The 17,467-nt window shown below is 40.7% G+C and overlaps 1 protein-coding gene across 3 annotated transcripts in view; it reads right to left on the bottom strand.

Moving 5' to 3' along the window:
- MYLK (myosin light chain kinase) overlaps positions 1 to 17,467 on the bottom strand; it is a 194,324-nt gene that overhangs the window by 57,806 nt on the left and 119,051 nt on the right. For all 3 annotated transcript variants that reach the window (XM_014306826.2, XM_031056337.1, XM_031056340.1), the window contains 4 exons: positions 15,087 to 15,167; positions 13,838 to 14,727; positions 4,212 to 4,328; positions 785 to 865 (listed from right to left, as the gene is read on the bottom strand). In XM_014306826.2, the coding sequence (XP_014162301.1) occupies positions 785 to 865; positions 4,212 to 4,328; positions 13,838 to 14,727; positions 15,087 to 15,167 (1,169 nt within the window). The remainder of the gene's footprint in view (positions 1 to 784; positions 866 to 4,211; positions 4,329 to 13,837; positions 14,728 to 15,086; positions 15,168 to 17,467) is intronic.

Below are 17,467 nucleotides of genomic sequence, written 5' to 3'. Positions count from 1 at the left end.
CCAGACTAGAGTTTGTTTTTTATTTTTTGAGAGAGCTGGATAAAATATTCCATATTTCCATTAAACCATGTCTTTACATCTTTTTAGGAACTCACGTGGTCGACATCTTAGACAAACAATTTTCAAAGTCCAGTTTTGATCTAAGAGATATTTGTATCTCCTAATTTCTTAAGTAGTACTGGTGTTAGGAATGCCTAAACTGACATTATTGTGCTGCCTCTACCATTTAAAGTTTCTTCTTAACTAAATGCATGTATGCTGAGTAGCAAACATGGGAATTTATAGCTAATTTATTATTTCTGAAAGTATTAGACGCAAGTTAATCATTAAAGCTTAAAACAAAGAATGCAAAATTTGCAAAATCACTGTCCACGGGCGTGCCAAAAAAGGACAGATAATTCTACAGGGCATTTCAGTCAAGATGCTTTGCTTACCAATAGTAAAACTGCATATTGTCTACACAGGACACAGCACAAATTGAAGCAAACTACTCGAGTATTTCTGTGCTGTTTGAGAGGCAGCCAAAAATAAATCTGTGTCACAAGTTTATTGCACCATTATGAAAAACAGAGAGTAGAGGGGTGAGGCCTGAACTCGCACTTTGGGCTCTAGCTTCTAATCCCCACATGGCAAAAACTCATTTCACATGACTTAAGTGCAAGGGCTAAAGAAACAGCACAGGCTTCTGATCCTATGTCTGCAAACAGAAGGGGATGACCACAGAATCCCAAAGCACTCTTTTGTTTCCACTGGAAATAAAGCAAATCAAATCACAGCCACTTACCCTCTGTTGGCAGCACTGGGGGAAGTGTGGTCTTAGGCTTCTTGGTCTTCTTCTCAGTAGGCTTTGAGGTCTTTGAGGCATCTGCAATCAAAACAAATAATAAAATACAAATCCTATTTGAAAATCAATAATGAAAAAGCTGTCTAATAAAAGGTTTATTTTGGATCCTTCTGCAAAGTTAGAGGAAATTGCTGTCCTTTAGGGTTTTAAGAAGAATTTTCTGCACAGATTTGCTGGAGATTTGCTGTCACATTCTGAAAGGAAGAGGGAGCAGAGGGGGAAAAGTCCTCTACAAAAGCAGCTGCACTAAGCATCCAAGCCGAGTAAGCAGCTAGACAAGAAGTCCCATCTAAGCTGACAGGTATTTCAGCTGAATAGACCAAATACAATGTGCACAAAGCTGTGTTAGGCAGTGCAGAGAAAAGGGAAACAAAGCCATATCAAAACATAATTTCATTCAAAAGAAATAATGTAAAGTAATTCTTCTGTTCCATTGTCTATGTGATCAATTCAGATTAATCCATTTTGAAGAGTAACATTTCCTCCATCTGTTTAAATCTTTCCAAGAAGATATTCTTGGCCATTTGTTTATTCCTAAATAGAAACAGCAAAAGGGACACCACAGGACTGAAACTGGATGGATTCTAGCATTTTCACAATTGCACAGCTCTTATCCAGAAACTGCTCATCACTGCAGGCTACACCAACAGCTAGGAGTCAATAAAGCTCCCTTCCATGTGTATCCCACGTGAGATATAAATAAAAAGTGCAACTTTTTTTAAAGGTTATTCCAAGCTGAGCATGATCACAGGGCTGGAGCACCTCTCCTATGAAGACAGGCTGAGAGAGCTGGGGCAGCTCAGCCTGAAGAGAAAAGGGCTTTGGGGAGACCTTAGAGACCCTTCCAGTACCTAAACCAGCTCCAAGAGAGCTGGGAGGGACTTTTCACAAGGATCTGTAGTGCCACAACGAGTAGGAATGGCTTTAAGCGGAAGGAGGCAAAATTTAGATTAGATATTAGGAAGAAATTCTTCTCTGTGAGGGTCATGAGGCACTGGCACAGGTTGCCCAAAGAGGTTGTGGACTTCCCATATCTGGGGGTGTTCAAGACCAGGCTGGATGGGGCTTTGAGCAACCTGATCTGTGGGAAGTAGTCCCTGGCTGTGGTAGGGGTTGGAACAAAATGATCTTCAAGGTCCCTTCCAACACAAGCTATTCTAGGATTCTATGACCTAAAATGCAAATCCTAACAAGATCTGCTTGCTACATTGTTGGATACTGACATTTATCTTTGGAAGAAAGAGTATGATTATAGATTATGATCTCAACAATGGCTATATCACTTTACAGCCTTCAAATATTCAGCTTTCAGAGTATTTGTGAGGGAGAGAGCTGTTAGCTACAGAGAAAAAGATGACATAAATGTTATGGAAACAGCTATTCTAGTCACCTTCTTCAAGGTGCCAGTGTGTGAAAATTCATCTAAGTTTCCTTCCTAACAGAGGAAGCAAGAATCTCCTAGTAAATAATTCAGAGCAGGAAGCTGTGTGAGAGTTCAGACACTCAGATTCTACAGATCTGCCAACTGAAGTCAAACATTCCTCCAATCCTGAGTCCCTGATGTCAAAAGAAATATAATGATTGTGGTCACTTAGTCTAAAAATCAGCATCTGGGATCCTGACAGTGTACTGAAGAAGGGAGAAATCTGAACTCTTGTTTTAGATCACAATTCTAATTTAAAAATAACAGTCATCCCCTCTGCCAGTCTCAGACACGGGATATCAAATGGCGTCTTTCCTAAATAGCTGGAGTTTGCTATGGTGCCATTTGTCAAAAACCTCTTCTCAGTAGCATGCCAGTGGAGGATGAAAAAGGCAGAGGAGGCAGCCAGAATGGAGGTAAGGAATGTGGTCACCCTGGTGCCCAGCATGAAGTGAGCAGTGAGCTCCTACAGCAGTTGGTTGCCACCACCACAGAAAGCCAGGCAGCTGAGGTAATGTCACTCACATCATCAGGCCAGCAGCTCACAGCCTCCCAGGAACAAGACTTTGCAAGCCAAACTCTACCTGCAGCCTCCTAGAGCATGCATTGGCCAGCAGGAAACTTGAAGTGGGGAATAGGCTAAGGGAAGCTTCAGGAAGAAAAGCAACTACTTGAAGATGATCAGAAGAGAGAGGAAAAACACATAAGTGACTGAGACATTTAAAAGTTGCTAGGGCAGCTCTAGAGAAATACTGTATGCTAAGCTTTTGATGATCTGATCCTTCAACATTTTCTGTATCTGTGGTGGTTAAGGTGTTTCAGGGACTAGATTTTGCTTAAAGCCTATTTTTTGGGCTTCAGCACTGATAAAATTTATTACTTTAAATTACAGAACCATAAAAAATAGCTTATCAAATATCTAAGACACATTACACTGTGACTATAGTATCACAGAAGGTACAGGTATATTAATTGTAACCAATATTTAATCAATTTATTTTCCAGTTACATGAAGACTGACCTTTAGTGAGGAGTTGCAGAATCACAGTCTTACCTTGTGTCATGTAACATTAGGAAAAAAAAAAAAGTTTTCTTTTCTAGACCTCCTGCCACAAATACCACATCTGCAACACAGCAGCGAAGATTCAGTACTCAAGTTTTGTTATTAGGCTTGTTGTCTAGTTTTGTGTTCGTTTTAGATCACAATGGAAAGTATCAGAGTATTCAGAAATAAATTCACCAGAAGGTGAGTTGATAAGGACATTTCGTTACTTAAAGCCCCTTAAATAATTTAAACTCCGTGGCAGCTTTATAAGTCTGTGTCACACAGCCTCACCTAGGCCTTGCCCAAGGCCAAGACTAATGAACAAGAGTACAGTGTCATCAGCACAACCATGGCTGAAAACAAGTACCTCAGTCTGTAAATTGTCCATGTTCTAAGACTATGGAACACAAGGGTGGTTGAGCTGCTAATTTATTTTTTCTCACCTACACTAGAAAATCAAACAACCAAACATCTGTGAATGCAAAGAACTGGGGAGTAGAGTGAGAACTGTGCCACACACAGTCCTGAGGCAGACTGACACCCAGACTCACACAGGCAATTCTCACTGGCTCTCAAAGGATGCACACAGCTCAAAAACAAATCTTACAAGTTCAGCTAACTGCTCTAAAAACCTTCTAGAAATACAGTGGGCAGCAGGTGAATACAAATTATTCCACAAAGTATCCAGAGCCCTTGGTTCTGTACTGTCTCTCTGCTCATGCTCCTTTATGGTAGACATTGAATTACCTATAGACCAAAAAGTGCAGAAGGGAAGGGGGTAGAATTCTTTGTGTGTGTGTGTGTGTGTGTAAGTAGCCCCTAAAAGTCATTCTTGGGAAATAAGCTGGAAAGAAGGAAGTTCTAAGGAAGGGTTTTCTTGTACTCAGCACAGTACTCACCTTCTACCACCACCTTGCAAGCACATTCAGCTTTCCCTGCTGGGTTCTCAGCTATGCACTTGTACTCGCCCCCATCTTCAGGCATGGCCTTCTCAATGGTCAGTGAGCAGAGTGTCCCTGTACAGAGGAGGGAGAGAGCAAATGCATGTTAGGCTGCAGATCACAAAAACCTTAGTGCTAGTAAGGAGCAGAAGGTGTCAAATGAGCCAGTCCTTCACTATAGGTGATCTTTTCTGCTAGAAAAAGCTGTCCTTAGAAATTAAAGGCTTATTGGAGCCTTTATTAAGGCTTAATGGGAGCCTCCAATTAAGGCTTATTGGAGCCTTATTGGTAGTAAATAAATAAAAAATTGAATCTTATTGCTTTTCCCTAGGATACTCCAAGAAGTCCCTGCACCCTGAACTGGTTGCTAACAACAGAGAAGACCCAGAGCAGCACCTCTGCTGCTCTTCTTGTCTTACAGCAGAGATCAGAAGTCCTCACTCAGGTGACTTTTTTCAAAAAGTGCTCATTGTATAGCACTGTAAATAAGAGGGTTACTGTCCAATGCCCATTATCAAAGTTTTGATTCAGCCTTGTCTCTAGCACTCCCGTGAGCATTCAAATGTGTAAGAGCAGAACTTCAGCTCAGTGCCTAAGTTTAAAAACTCAACTGAAAGACATTTTCTTTTTGCTTGAATTGCCTAATGAATAACTGCCTGTAAAACATCCATTAGAAAGTTCAATATATTAGTGGCAATCAAATTTATCACTGCAACAAATTCCTTTTTTTCCAAATAAAACCATAAAATTTGACTTAATTGGGTTTGCAGACACAGGATGCGACATAAGCTTGTTATTTACCAAGGGAAGCTTGGTATGACCCAAGGGAAGTACATTTCCTCTTAAAAATGAAAACTCTGTGAACCAAAATAGAAATTGTTCCCAGTAGATGAGGGATGAGGAAGAACCTTGTCCCTTACTTTCACTTGCATTGCCTGGAACAATGAAGTGCTTTCCTCCCCAGGGTGATCCCCAATTAAAATGCTCCATACTTTCCCCTTCCAAATATCTCTTAATAAGTGAAGTTGAAGTGTGGGGTTGCTTTCTCCTTCTTCATTGGAAAGTTGGGTCTGTCCCCTAAACACAGCCTGAGGCCTTGTGCATTTCTGCCCATTGCTGTTGGCCTGTCCAAAACATCTCCACCCTCCACTTACCTCAGCTGCAGTAAAACCTTCCCCCTTCCTCTGTTTGCCTTTCTCACAGTCATTCCTAATTCAAGAATTGAAGAGATGGAATTTTTTTTCAGACCTTTACCCTGTTTCCTGAGATGTAAGGAAATTTCCCATCAATTTTTCTCTGTGGTAACTGGAAGACTCCCAGAGTGCTCAACCCCAGCCTCCCCATGAAATGTATCCCCTGTGATGTGGGAAATGGCACAGGTGATACTGGTCCATGAAAAGGACCTGCAAAAGAACTCCTCTCCATCTGAAGAACTTTGGGAGTTTACTGGTTCTCTTTGGAGATGAACTGCATTTGGACATGGCAATTATGCTCTTGGCATTCAGATTTTTCTCTCATTTTAAACGTGGATGTCGTTATTCAAGAAAAATCTTATGAAAATATTCAAATGGTTTCCAACAAATCTGGTTTGCCAAAAACACACATCCGTTAGAAGAAAATTAATTTTTTTCCCTCTTTATCATCCTCCACAAAATCAAGCAGCTCTAAATAATGACTATTGTCCCCTGAGAAATGATGTGAAAACTATCTCAGAAGAGGAGCACTGAAGCCTCACTCACATGGGTTGTGCTCAGCCAACCACAGGGTGAAAAGAAAATCCACGTGCCCTCCCTGAGGCAACGCTTTTCCATGAGTCAGGCTGAAGCCAAAAATGTCACGAGCTGCAGTTCCATTCCAAATGGAGGAGAGACATTAGAAAAGTATTCTTGCAGGCATCTAGCAAATATAAATTCACATGTCTCTGCTGTTTAAAGAGACATTTGGAGAGCAAGCCAAAGATAACTTCCAGTCTAAGAATTTATATAAATCTATGTAACATGATTAGAAAAGATTGCACATTGAAAGCTAAAGATGCTATTACAAAAACCCATAAACTATGGAACAAAGACACATACATGTGAAGGAGACCTCTGGCCACTTTACTGCAGGAAAGGAGCCTGGCCTGTAAGAATAACTGAATCATTAAGGGACTGGAACAATGCAGAATTTACTTTACCTTCTGCAGTTTTCTGCCTGCTCAAAAGCCCTTCCTCAGCTCACTGAAGACTAATGTGACACAGAGTCACTCCTCAACACTCATGTAATGAAGTTATTTTGTGAGAAAGAGGGTGAAGGAAATGTGCTTTTTTTCAAGGGCCATTTTCTTTTTCCTCCTAACTTCCACATCCCAGAAGAAATAATCTGCATCCTATTTTCCTCTACTTCTTCTTTCTCCCCAGGAACAGCACATGCAAAACACATGGGGATTGCTGGGCTTCTTGCTGCCACCAGATACAATGGTAGTAGCCCTCAATGGAGGAGTGAAGGGAAAATGAGATCATTTGGGTCACTTTCCTTTATATAGCCACTAGTATTCATGAAACTGTGGACTACTAGGACGTGGGATGAAGCTGGCCAGTGGATCAGAAAGATTTGGCCAGATTGGATCAGGAGTATAAGGGGAGGCTAACGGAGCATTGCTGTTGAAATGCTCATTTTCATGGAAACCTCATTTTCATGGAAAACCAGGAAAAAAACCCAAATCACTGAAACCCAGGCAAAACTTGATGAGATTTCATAAGGACAGGAAACTTCCCAACCAGGCCTATGTTCTGTGATCTAGAGCTACAGTCAATTCCCGGGGCTAGAAGGCCAAATGTCTTTCAATGAAGTATTTGGTATCTCCTCTGCAAACCCCATCATGACCCGAAATAAGCTTATTTTCTCAGAACTGCTAGAAAGTCCATACTGGTTACTCCAGTTGGGTATTCTGAAATCCTGGCACTTCACAAATCCCAGTCAGCTAAAAATGCTTGCTATATATTTTGTCACCCCAACCCTCTATTGTTTTCAGGAACCAGGCCATGGATGACCCTTAAACATTGTCACAAAGTGCAGGATTGGAATAAACATGAATACTGGAATCTAGCACTTAGACATTGGGACTGGTGCAGCTCTAGAAAAGACTTTAACAGCCACAGAAACTGATACTTTACTGGAGACTCTGGTTTAGATACACAGAGCCTTTCTCTTGAATTTTGAGCTATTAAAGGGTTCTCTGACTTACTCAAAAATAGTGCAAGACAGTTTAAAATATCTCTAGGCTTCTGCATTCTTTCCATGAAACTCCCCAGAAAGTCAACCTCAGATATAAAACAAATACACAAACCAACAAAAAACAGCTCCTTAGTCTCATTCCCCACAGTGGCATGTAGCTGGCCAACCTCCTGATTCCTGTCCATGATGCAGACTCAAGTTTATGGCTTTCTCATTTGTATCCCATGGTACAAGAAAGCACTGTGGAATATTTAGGCAATATTAATAAACACTGGTCTGTGAGAAATTGGGCCTAGGAGACATAATAATTTTTTAAGGAACTCATTGGCTTATAGAGCTAATTTGCTAATAAATCTCAAATTGTCTGGGCAAGTTCAAATGCATGCTAGTGTCACAGTCATGTTTAAAAATGAGAAGTGGGTTGACCAGGAAAATATAGACTATAGTTACAATGACAACAGAAAAAACACTGAAAAAAACCCACATGAATTTCAGAGTAGAAAAAATGTCAAATGTAATTATTGATAATTGATAGAGTTTTAAGGAAAACAATGTAAGAAACCTACTTTCATGATTCACATTAGACATTTAACCAGCAAATGTATCTGTGCAAAAGTAATTTTCTTAACCCTTACTGAAATATTTGTGATAAATCACATTATTCTGACTTTAGTTAATGCTATATAATTAATCATTAATTACTATATAAATGACATTGATTTAGGAGGAGTTAGAGGTGCCAAAATAAAGATCTTCTGAAGAAGCTGACAATAGGAAATCATCACTCAGTCTGCTTCTAGTGGATTTCCTCTGTGATCAGACTAGGTCCCAAGTTATTAAATATCTAATCTGTGACATGGAAGTACTCATAAATTAACTTTTATAAATTTACAGATGCTGGAAAGAATTTTGGAAAGGGAAAAGTCAGCAGGGTAGTCCTCCTAAACAATCTCATTTACTTGCCAAACTGAGTCCCATTCATTCAAAGAAAATGGAGCTTGAGATAGTGATAAGAAAAGCTCTGATGGTAGCAAGGGATGCTGTACATTAAGGAGGTTTAAAGGCTTAATAGAGAAATGACAAACTTGAATTCCAAAGTTGTGAGGTAGAAAGAAGACCAATAACCTCCAGTAAGGGCAGCCACAGGAAGGTGATCTCCTTCTCACTGATGCTGATACCCACACATGATTCTGCTTCCTCTTTTCTAAATAGAGTAATAAACTAACAGCAACTGTAGAGGAGTCACTGGAAACAGAACCAAACCAAAACAACCCCAAGCTTCCAAGGGCTGGATGAAGGGCATCATGGAGAGAAAGTTACTAAGAGCTTGACTTGTCAAGTTTCAAAAAAAGGAGAAAGCTATCTTGGTTACAGAGTCAAAGCCTTTCTGTCAAGTTAGAAATAAGACATTGTTTTGGTTCTTGATTTACTAACAAAACCCTTACTGGAATAGCTAGACTTTGCAATAAATTGCCGGTGGTTATAGGAAATATCTCTTTTTTGCTGTATGCATTTTCTGGAAGAGAATAGATTCAGACATAAATGACAGTGCAGAGGGAAATGTGGCCTGTGACAAACATGGTATTGTGCCAGAACTGATGCTCAGATGATCTCCCCAACCTTAAACTTTCTGAAGAAGCTTTTGTAGGGTGCAAAATGCATCTACTGTCAGCAGTGCATAAAGTCGTGTTATACAGCAAATTCTTGGTCAAATTTAATTAAAAAGAAAACAAAAAAGTCACGGCAGATCCTAGCTAGACTGGCAGACATAGACTTGCATGACTGGTAGGAAGATTTAGGAGTTAAGTCACAAGAAAGTTGTTAAGGCATTATTGCTAATAAGATTACCAAATCTCTATGCTGCCAAGAAACTTGGGAAGAAAAAAATGCTGGCTTAGACAAAGCAACACAAACTCAGGGCACTTTTTAAGCTACAGCATCACTGCTACCTGAGTCTATATTAGAAAGTTCCTCTTCTATCTATATAGTCACAGAGTACTAAATCTATCCAAAAAAAGCTGAGCAAACTGACTTAAAAAATGGCAAATATGTGAGTTCAGACTTGTATTCACTTGAACACCTCAGCTGGCCAGTTTACTAAGGATGCTGTGCACAACTCTTTCACTGCTATCTTATAGAACAACTTTTTGAGCCATGCAAGAACTTTTTCAGTGGATTTTCTGTCCAAGAGTGAGTCACACAGCAGGAGAGTAGCACAGGGCACTGCTGGGCCAGTGCTATACAAATGGAAAACAAAATAGGTCCAGCTCTAAAGGGTTCACTCTGTGAGGAAAATTATTCTACTCTTTCCTTATATGTCTAACTTCACTGCAATGTTTGCTAGAGCCTTCTTAAAAACTTTTTTCCAAACAAAAAGCCCCCCATGACCTCAAGCAAAGAAGCCTCTCATTAAAGTGCCTCTTAACCATGCATCATCTACCCCATACTGCATGAATGTATAATGCTCCAATTTATGAGTACCCTCTTTTTATTGTTAGCAACCACTTATTTTTGATCTTTAATGGGCAAAAAGCACATTAATATCTATCTCAGGAATGTAGATAATTGCACTCTGACAGGTTTAAAAGAAGAAAAATATAAAATCAAACCATTAATAAAATTGTTCCACATCAGAAAAATAATGCAAGAGCTCACTTCATCATAAAAATGATACCTAAAGCATTAAGCCAAAAATCCTGCCAATCAACCAACAGAGTACTATTTGGGGAAGTGTGAAAAGGAATGGAAGAAAAAGTGTACTGATGTTCATGATTTCAAAGGGAAAATAGTTGAAATGTGAAATGGAGGGAACATGACATGCTATCAGCTATTGTTGGGATTGTGACATTCTGAATAATGCTACCCAGATTCTGACTTCTAACTAAACCCTGGAATAAGGGAATACACTACAAGCCCTAGATTACCAGAAATCAGCCCAATTGCTGCATAAATATGCCTAGTCATTTTTGGAGCAGGGTTTATCTCTTCTTTTGTCAAAGGCCTTACCAGTCAGAGACTATTCTGATGCTGGTGTTTGTACGCAGACTTCTCCAATGGTACAGAAGCAGGGATTGCACTCTCCCTTGGCTAAACTGCATTGGGTGGGCAGATTAGTGTCAGTGAGGCTCTGCAAGCATAGAGGAGACCTGTGAACAGCATTGCCTCTAACTGGTAAAGGGCCTCAGCATCAGCTAGGACAAATATGCCAAGGAAAGTTATTTTCAGTGAGTGACTACATATAGTTTTTACATAGTTTGCCTGTCCTGTGAACGTGTTACACACAAATATACTTCTAAGTTTCACCTTCCTGGCAAAATATGCCTGTTTAATCACATGCTCCTGAATCTGCATTTTATGTATTTATCTTCACAACTTATTTGGCACCAGGAGATGAGCAAACTTCTGTCTCTTTTTGCCTTTTTTTTTTACTCTAGATAGGGAATTTTCCAGTATCCAACTCATTAAGAACATGCAAGTTATTGTGAAATACCTCTGGTGAATCTGAAAAAAAACCCTCATGGTCACCACCAAACATCACAACAGCACAAAAGCAGTTGGTGAAATGGCTAAGAACAGATCTAGTCTATCCTCTTCCATAGTGGATTTTGACCTTGCTGAACACAAGGAGGGGCAAGGTCATAGCAAAGAAATCAAAAAATGGCTTTGCAAGATCTAAACCCACTAAATTGAGCTATGTCTGTTTGCTCTGAATTCCTCTTCTTCCCCACAGACTCAACCTTCTTCCAGGTGAGGATGACTCTGGGGCATTACCTCCAGGGCCCACTAAATGCTGCTCCAAGCTTTGACAAAGGCACTGCTGCTGAGGCACACCTGTGGGTGTGATGCATTTTCAGTGTTTGGGGCAAAGGATGGAAACTGGGACTTTGCTTTTGGCCTGCTGTGTGCTGCATCCAGTGTTCTTGTTTCTCTCTATGTTTTTAAAGCTGCACCAAACACCATCTGTGAGACTAATCCATACAGTTTCCCTATTGAACAGAATTTCCTGATGCTGAATGAATTTGCTATTTCTCAGTTCTAGTCTGTTATTCCAGTTATTCCTTCTCTTCTCTTGGTTCCCTCACGTAAGTATGTGTTCCTAATTAGGGAAACAGAGAAAACTCAATCTCTGTGAAATCTGGGACTTCAAGTATCATGCATACCTAGCTAATTACTTAACAGTTGGCATGAAAGAATCTTACAATGAGAGCAGCAACACATTCTGCTCCAAGAGCCAAAGCTAGCAGGTACTGTCAGGAAAAAACCAAAACTGACCATGCACCCTCTCAGTGTACCACAGGGTATGTAATAAGGTTTAAAAAAAAATAGTTCTAATCCTCATTCCTTGTCTTTCCATTAAAGGACTAAACTTAGAGCCCTGTGTAATATTTCTTTCCAAGAGCCTCTGCAGATACGTGCAGAAGAAAGCCTAACTTTGAGATACTGATAACATTGACTGCTAAGCACGGCTCAAGTGCAACAGCGCAGGTACAAGTGGAACAGAAGGACAGTGTCTTCACTCCCTGAAAGAAGCTGTCCTGGAACAGTGGATTCCTTCTGCAGGACTGAGCTTTGATCCTGACCTCAGTGGAAAGCACTGTTAATGCTGACACCCTGGAGTGTTGTGACCAGGAGTGTCACCCAGCCCAGACAAGCTGGATGGGAGAAGCCTCCTGCCCTGCTCACACAGGTGGCTGAGCATTTCTGGACATCAGCATCACTTCACTGTAAACAGCTACCCTCGATTTGCAGCTCCACAGTACCATTTTATAGAGTGAATAAGAGTTGGGGGATTATAATAGTCAATTACTCTGATTATTTCAGTGAAGAAAACAGCTTTCTGCAGAACCATAACATTAAAGCTTTGGGACTTTAGGAGGCTGCACCATGGCTCAGAAGCTTTGGTACAGAGGTGCTGTCTATCTGATGTACTTTGACAGGAGCCATGGAACTTTGGGATGCATAATTTCTTTCTCATTCTGAGTGACTCCATGAAAAGCCTTGAAATCTTGCTTCCAGCATAAGGCTGGCTAAGCTGACTGATTCTGTCAGTCCTTTTTGTAAGAATGGCATTTCCACCATGTTTTCTCAGATACATGATACTGATCCTTATTCTATACAGTCCCCTCAGCTGAAAACCAACATGTACTCACAAAAAAACCACATTATGCTACTTCAGACACAGGCCAGACACAATGCACCTGCTACCATTTGCCTTTCTCCATCTACTTACTTTGGTATTTCCTTAATACACTACTCAAAGACCCCAAGCCTCTCTGAACACAATGCAATTTCTGACTGCATCCACTTCAGGAGAATGCCTGTGTTACTCTGCTGGGAACACTGCACAAGGATTCACTGCTGAACTGTTCTGCATATTAATTTGGTTCTCATTTGGTAACACTAAAAATAACCTGGATTAAATGAAGGAAGATTGAAAAGTAAGAGTGCAGACCCCTGTTTCAAGCTATAATTCTCACTGTGAACATGAACTTTTTTGCTACAATGTGCCAGAGGATATAATTCTCCAGATAATTTCCTCAGTGTTTTATGGAACACATATGAAGTAAAGAAGGTTTTTTTTGCGCTATCAATTGTCCTTCCTTCCTATTTTTGTCCCAAGGAAAATATATTTTGTCTAGATACAACATTAACTTTCATGCAAAAAACAGTCTAGTGGGTTTGATCATCCAAAATGTGAAATATAAGGGAATCACTCAGTTTGAAAACAGTAAGTATTCCCTCTAAGGACTTCTACCAAATTCTGTACAGTTTTGAAGTTAGTTAAAAGTCACCAAGCCAGTGTAGTTCAAATATTTCAGTGCTTGTAATGGCAACAGAAGCATCTGTGGTGGGGCTTTAAATACACTGGAAATCTGTTCTCAACTCTGATCTTAACTTGTAGCTGTAGTAATTTCTTTCTATGACACAACCCCTCTTTGCTTCTGTGTTTCTTATTGCAATAAAAAGCCTGAAATATTAAACATACAGAAGAATTCAATTAGAATTTGTAAACCAGTAATAATATTATTATGCTTTCAATGTTCTAAATCCTTACAGCTTAGTTTAAATAACCATCATGTACCAGCTCCTTAAACAGCGTTAGCAATGTAAACAGCATTTAAAAATGCAAGAAGTTCAACTTTATAAAATTTACATCTGCAGGCTGTTAAAGGGGAATCTGCAAGAAATGTCAAACAATACTGTTCCTTGTGTACTTCACTGAAATAACAAGAAAGCTGCATCTGGAAACAGTTACTGGCACAGGACTTAAATAAATATTGCATTACCTTTAATGAACTAAATATTATTAATCAAGAGCCAGATATAACAGTGTGCCATCCAGCTGGCTTGTAATGCAATTAATTTACCTTCTTGGGAGATGACAATAGACTTTGATGATTTGATGGCTTTGCTGTCTAGAGTCCAGGTGACAGCTGCAGGGGGATCAGAGGAAATCCGACATTGTAAGACCAATTTTTCACCATCAGCTACTTGAGCATCCTGAAGCTTCTCTGTAAAGGAGGGTGCTGTTCCTTTGCTTGCTGGTGGTTTGCTTGCTGGTGCTTTGTTTTCAGCTTTTTTCCCAATTATTCCGCCATCCACCACTGCACACCCACGTTCACAGTTTCTGTCATTCTTCTCCTCTTTCTTCACTGCTGGTTTGGCAACAGGGGCTTGAGAATTGGGGGTCGCATTCTGAGCTTCAGAGTTGGCACGAGCGTTTGGTGCAGGGGTGCCAGCGCTGCCATTCTCTGCAGGTGGCTTCTTCTTGGAGCCCAGCACAGACCTGAAATCTGTAACTGCAGGTTTAGGAGGTGGTGCCTTCTCTGGCAATGGGGTTTTTGGGGTGCCCTTCTTGGCCAGCACAGAGCGGAAGTCCACCTGCTGGGGAGCATGGACTTTCCTCTCCTCCTCTGACAAGGTCTTGGGTTTGACCTGCCGCTGCAGGTTTGCTCGGAAGTCCATTTGCTCGGCTGGGATTTCTTTCAGTTCCTCCTCAGAAAAACTTTTGGTGCTGACTTTCTTGCCTAAAATATCACGGAAATCGAGTTGTTCAGCTTCCTGCTGCCTCAGGCTCTCCTCTGTGTGTTCCCGAGTTTCCACTCGCCTCTTCAGCACGCCTCGGACGTCCTCCTGCTCTTCCTCAGCTACTCTGGTTACACTGCTGTTCTTTTTGAAGCCACTTGTTCTACCAAATGTTAGTTTACCATGATCTCCACCATCTCTTTGCTCTCCAGAGCTGGCTGATTCCCTCCCACTATGATCCGAAAAAGAAAAGAAAGAGAGAGCCAGGAAAGGGGCTGGTTTAAAAATGTCAGGGAACAATCTCAGAGCAGGAACAAAATGTGTTTATAGAAGGGGAGGTTGATTAGAGGAGCATACTCCATTAGTTTATTGCATCAATGATGACTTCAGGAGCCATATAAGGGCACAAACAAAAAAGATCTTCTCTACTCTGGCTTGGTACAATGTGCTTAGCTTGTATGATGAAAACAATTTGTTAGGTCACATTTGGGGATTAGGTTGAACAGCAGCCAGCCTGGGTCTGTAAGGGCAGGGAATTAACGGAGCAAAAAATAGAACCCACCCATGCAAGTCCCTGGGAAAAATACTCACTCTCTGAGCATTTCTGCTGTGGAAGCTGAACTCTCCCGCAGCATCAGAGACACCTGGCAGCTGCATTCTCCAACTTGGTTCCTGAAATATTTAAGTGAAATCAGAAAAACAGGGGTTCCTTCCTCTGTAACGTGCCTGAGCTAAGTGATTGTGTGTTGCACTAAAGCAGCTCAAACTCAGTGTGGCATTCCCCTTTTCTGTGCCCAGCATTGTGGGGATTGACTGAGTGGATTTGGTCCCCTTATATTTGGAGCCAAGCTATCTCAAATAGCTTTTACTGATCTGTTGCTATCTGCACTGGGAACAACATACTCCCTGAACAAAAATCAAAGCAATTTACAGAATGAAGCAGCTGCAAACAAACAAGCTAAAGGAAAATAAATACAAAAGCTGGAAAATCAAGACAGAGGAAAGGGCTATTTTACAAAGCTGAAAATCTTTCCAACTCTGCCTACTGTTTATTTATTCAAACCCAAGCTCTTAAGTTTTCTAATGTTAAGATATTAAAAACAGGGTCTCATTTCCTTCCCTCCCCTCTGGCCCAACCAATCAGCAAAACCCATCTTCATGGATTGCTCCAGCCTGTACATGTTTATATTAAAAAAACATAAAAGTGTCACCATATATGGTGCTGAGTACTTATTCTTCCTTTTGCAGAGGAATACCACGGATGCCTTCTGGAAAGGGCTCCCATTAAAGAATTCATTTAAAGTGCTCCCCGCTCCCCTGCAGCTCCCTCCCTCCCGCAGATATATATCATTCTTCCAGCCCCAAACAGCTCTTCTCTGCTTAACACAGGAGATGCCAAAAGCAAAATTTAACTCCCCAGGGCAGCAGTTGTGTAACCATTGCCACCACTCCCCTAACTATTAAAAAACCAGACTTGAACTGAATAAGGACTAGAAATACCTTTTATTAGTGAAAACACTTCTGTCCTCGCCAGTTTAGGTATAAGCTTGTAAATGGACTAGAAAGTCCTGGATTATTTATCTTTTTTGAGCAAGAAATAATTTTTGCTACTGAAAACATTTCCTGGATATGAGCAAAACACATGTGTTGGAGGGCAGGAGGGCAAGAGAGGCAGGTTTTGCCAGCTGTGTTCTGCTTTGAACTTGCTAGATAAGAGCACCTTCAAGTCCACTTAGCCCTGAAGTTTAAAACATGGACTCAGGACTGCTAACTTGCCATAAATATAGTCTGGTCTGGTTTTTAAATAGAGCATGGAAAAACATTCCTAGATATGGTACTGTTTGGGTGAAAAAACCCCTATAATTTCACCCATTTTTAACTTGCAGTGAAGGCAAGATAATTAACAGAGATAACAGAATCACATATTCAGCACAAAACTTTGTCTTTATAAGAGTAATTAGTGCCATCACCTTCTCAGATAGATTTCCCTTGACTTCTATTGCTTAGAAAAAGACACAGTGGATTGGCCTAACATGAGAACTACAAAGAAATTGGTAGGTTTGATCAAAGTATCTGGATTGTAAAGTAAAGGCCCTGCTGATAGAAGCATATCTTAAGACCACTAACAACAAGAAACCAGAGGAATGTTTTTAACACTTTGACATTCAGTAAGTCAGAATATGTACACTACAAACTGCTATTGAAGGCAATTCATGAGGACAGCACTGAAAGCCACAATCCTCATTTCCTTCAATACAAAAAACTAGATAACATCTGAGTACCAAGCAGAAACTGTCCAAAGGGCAGGAGAGGATCCAAGCCAATGCACAGAGTTTTGAACTCAGCCCTGCACTGGAGACCTGCCATTCTTACTCACGCATATGTGTGGTCTCCATTCGGAAGCAAGAGAAATAGAAAGAAGCTAAGACAAATGGAAAGATAAATAAAAAGAATAGCACGTCACCTCCTCCCAACACACTGCTTGGCATAAAAGTATGGCAGGGTAGCAACATGGCTGAAAACCTGTTGGTTTCATATAATGCATTTCAAACTGGCCCCTTTTACTGCTATAGGAACTCCTGAGTTTTTTTCTCTGCTCCTCCAACGTTTTTAAGGAAAGCAGACACACTCTGGAGCTGCTCATTCACGAGTTCTGCAGGGCTTTACAGGCTGCTGGTTTACCTGAAGAGCCCTCCTGTTCAGGACTTAAAACCAGTCCAAAGCTGACAAAGGACAAGCCATGCATGCTGAAGTATAGAATATTTCCAGAGTACATTAAATGTTGAGGCAGCCCTGCTCAGCTTCTGTCATGACTGTTTGGTAAAAATATTTGTCCACAAGAATTGTGTCACCAGTGGGAGAGGCTGAAGTAACAGAGACAGCAGTGTTCCAGGAGAGGAATTCAGGGATACTGCATGTGGTCCTGACCACTGTGAGGAATGGTAGCATTTCTGCAGGACCCATTTCTGCAA

Source organism: Geospiza fortis, unplaced genomic scaffold (genome assembly GCF_000277835.1).
Source record: "Geospiza fortis unplaced genomic scaffold, GeoFor_1.0 scaffold112, whole genome shotgun sequence".
NCBI classification, from domain to species: Eukaryota; Metazoa; Chordata; class Aves; order Passeriformes; family Thraupidae; genus Geospiza; species Geospiza fortis.
Note: the sequence above shows the minus strand (reverse complement) of the source record. Positions and strands in the feature narration are given on the sequence as shown.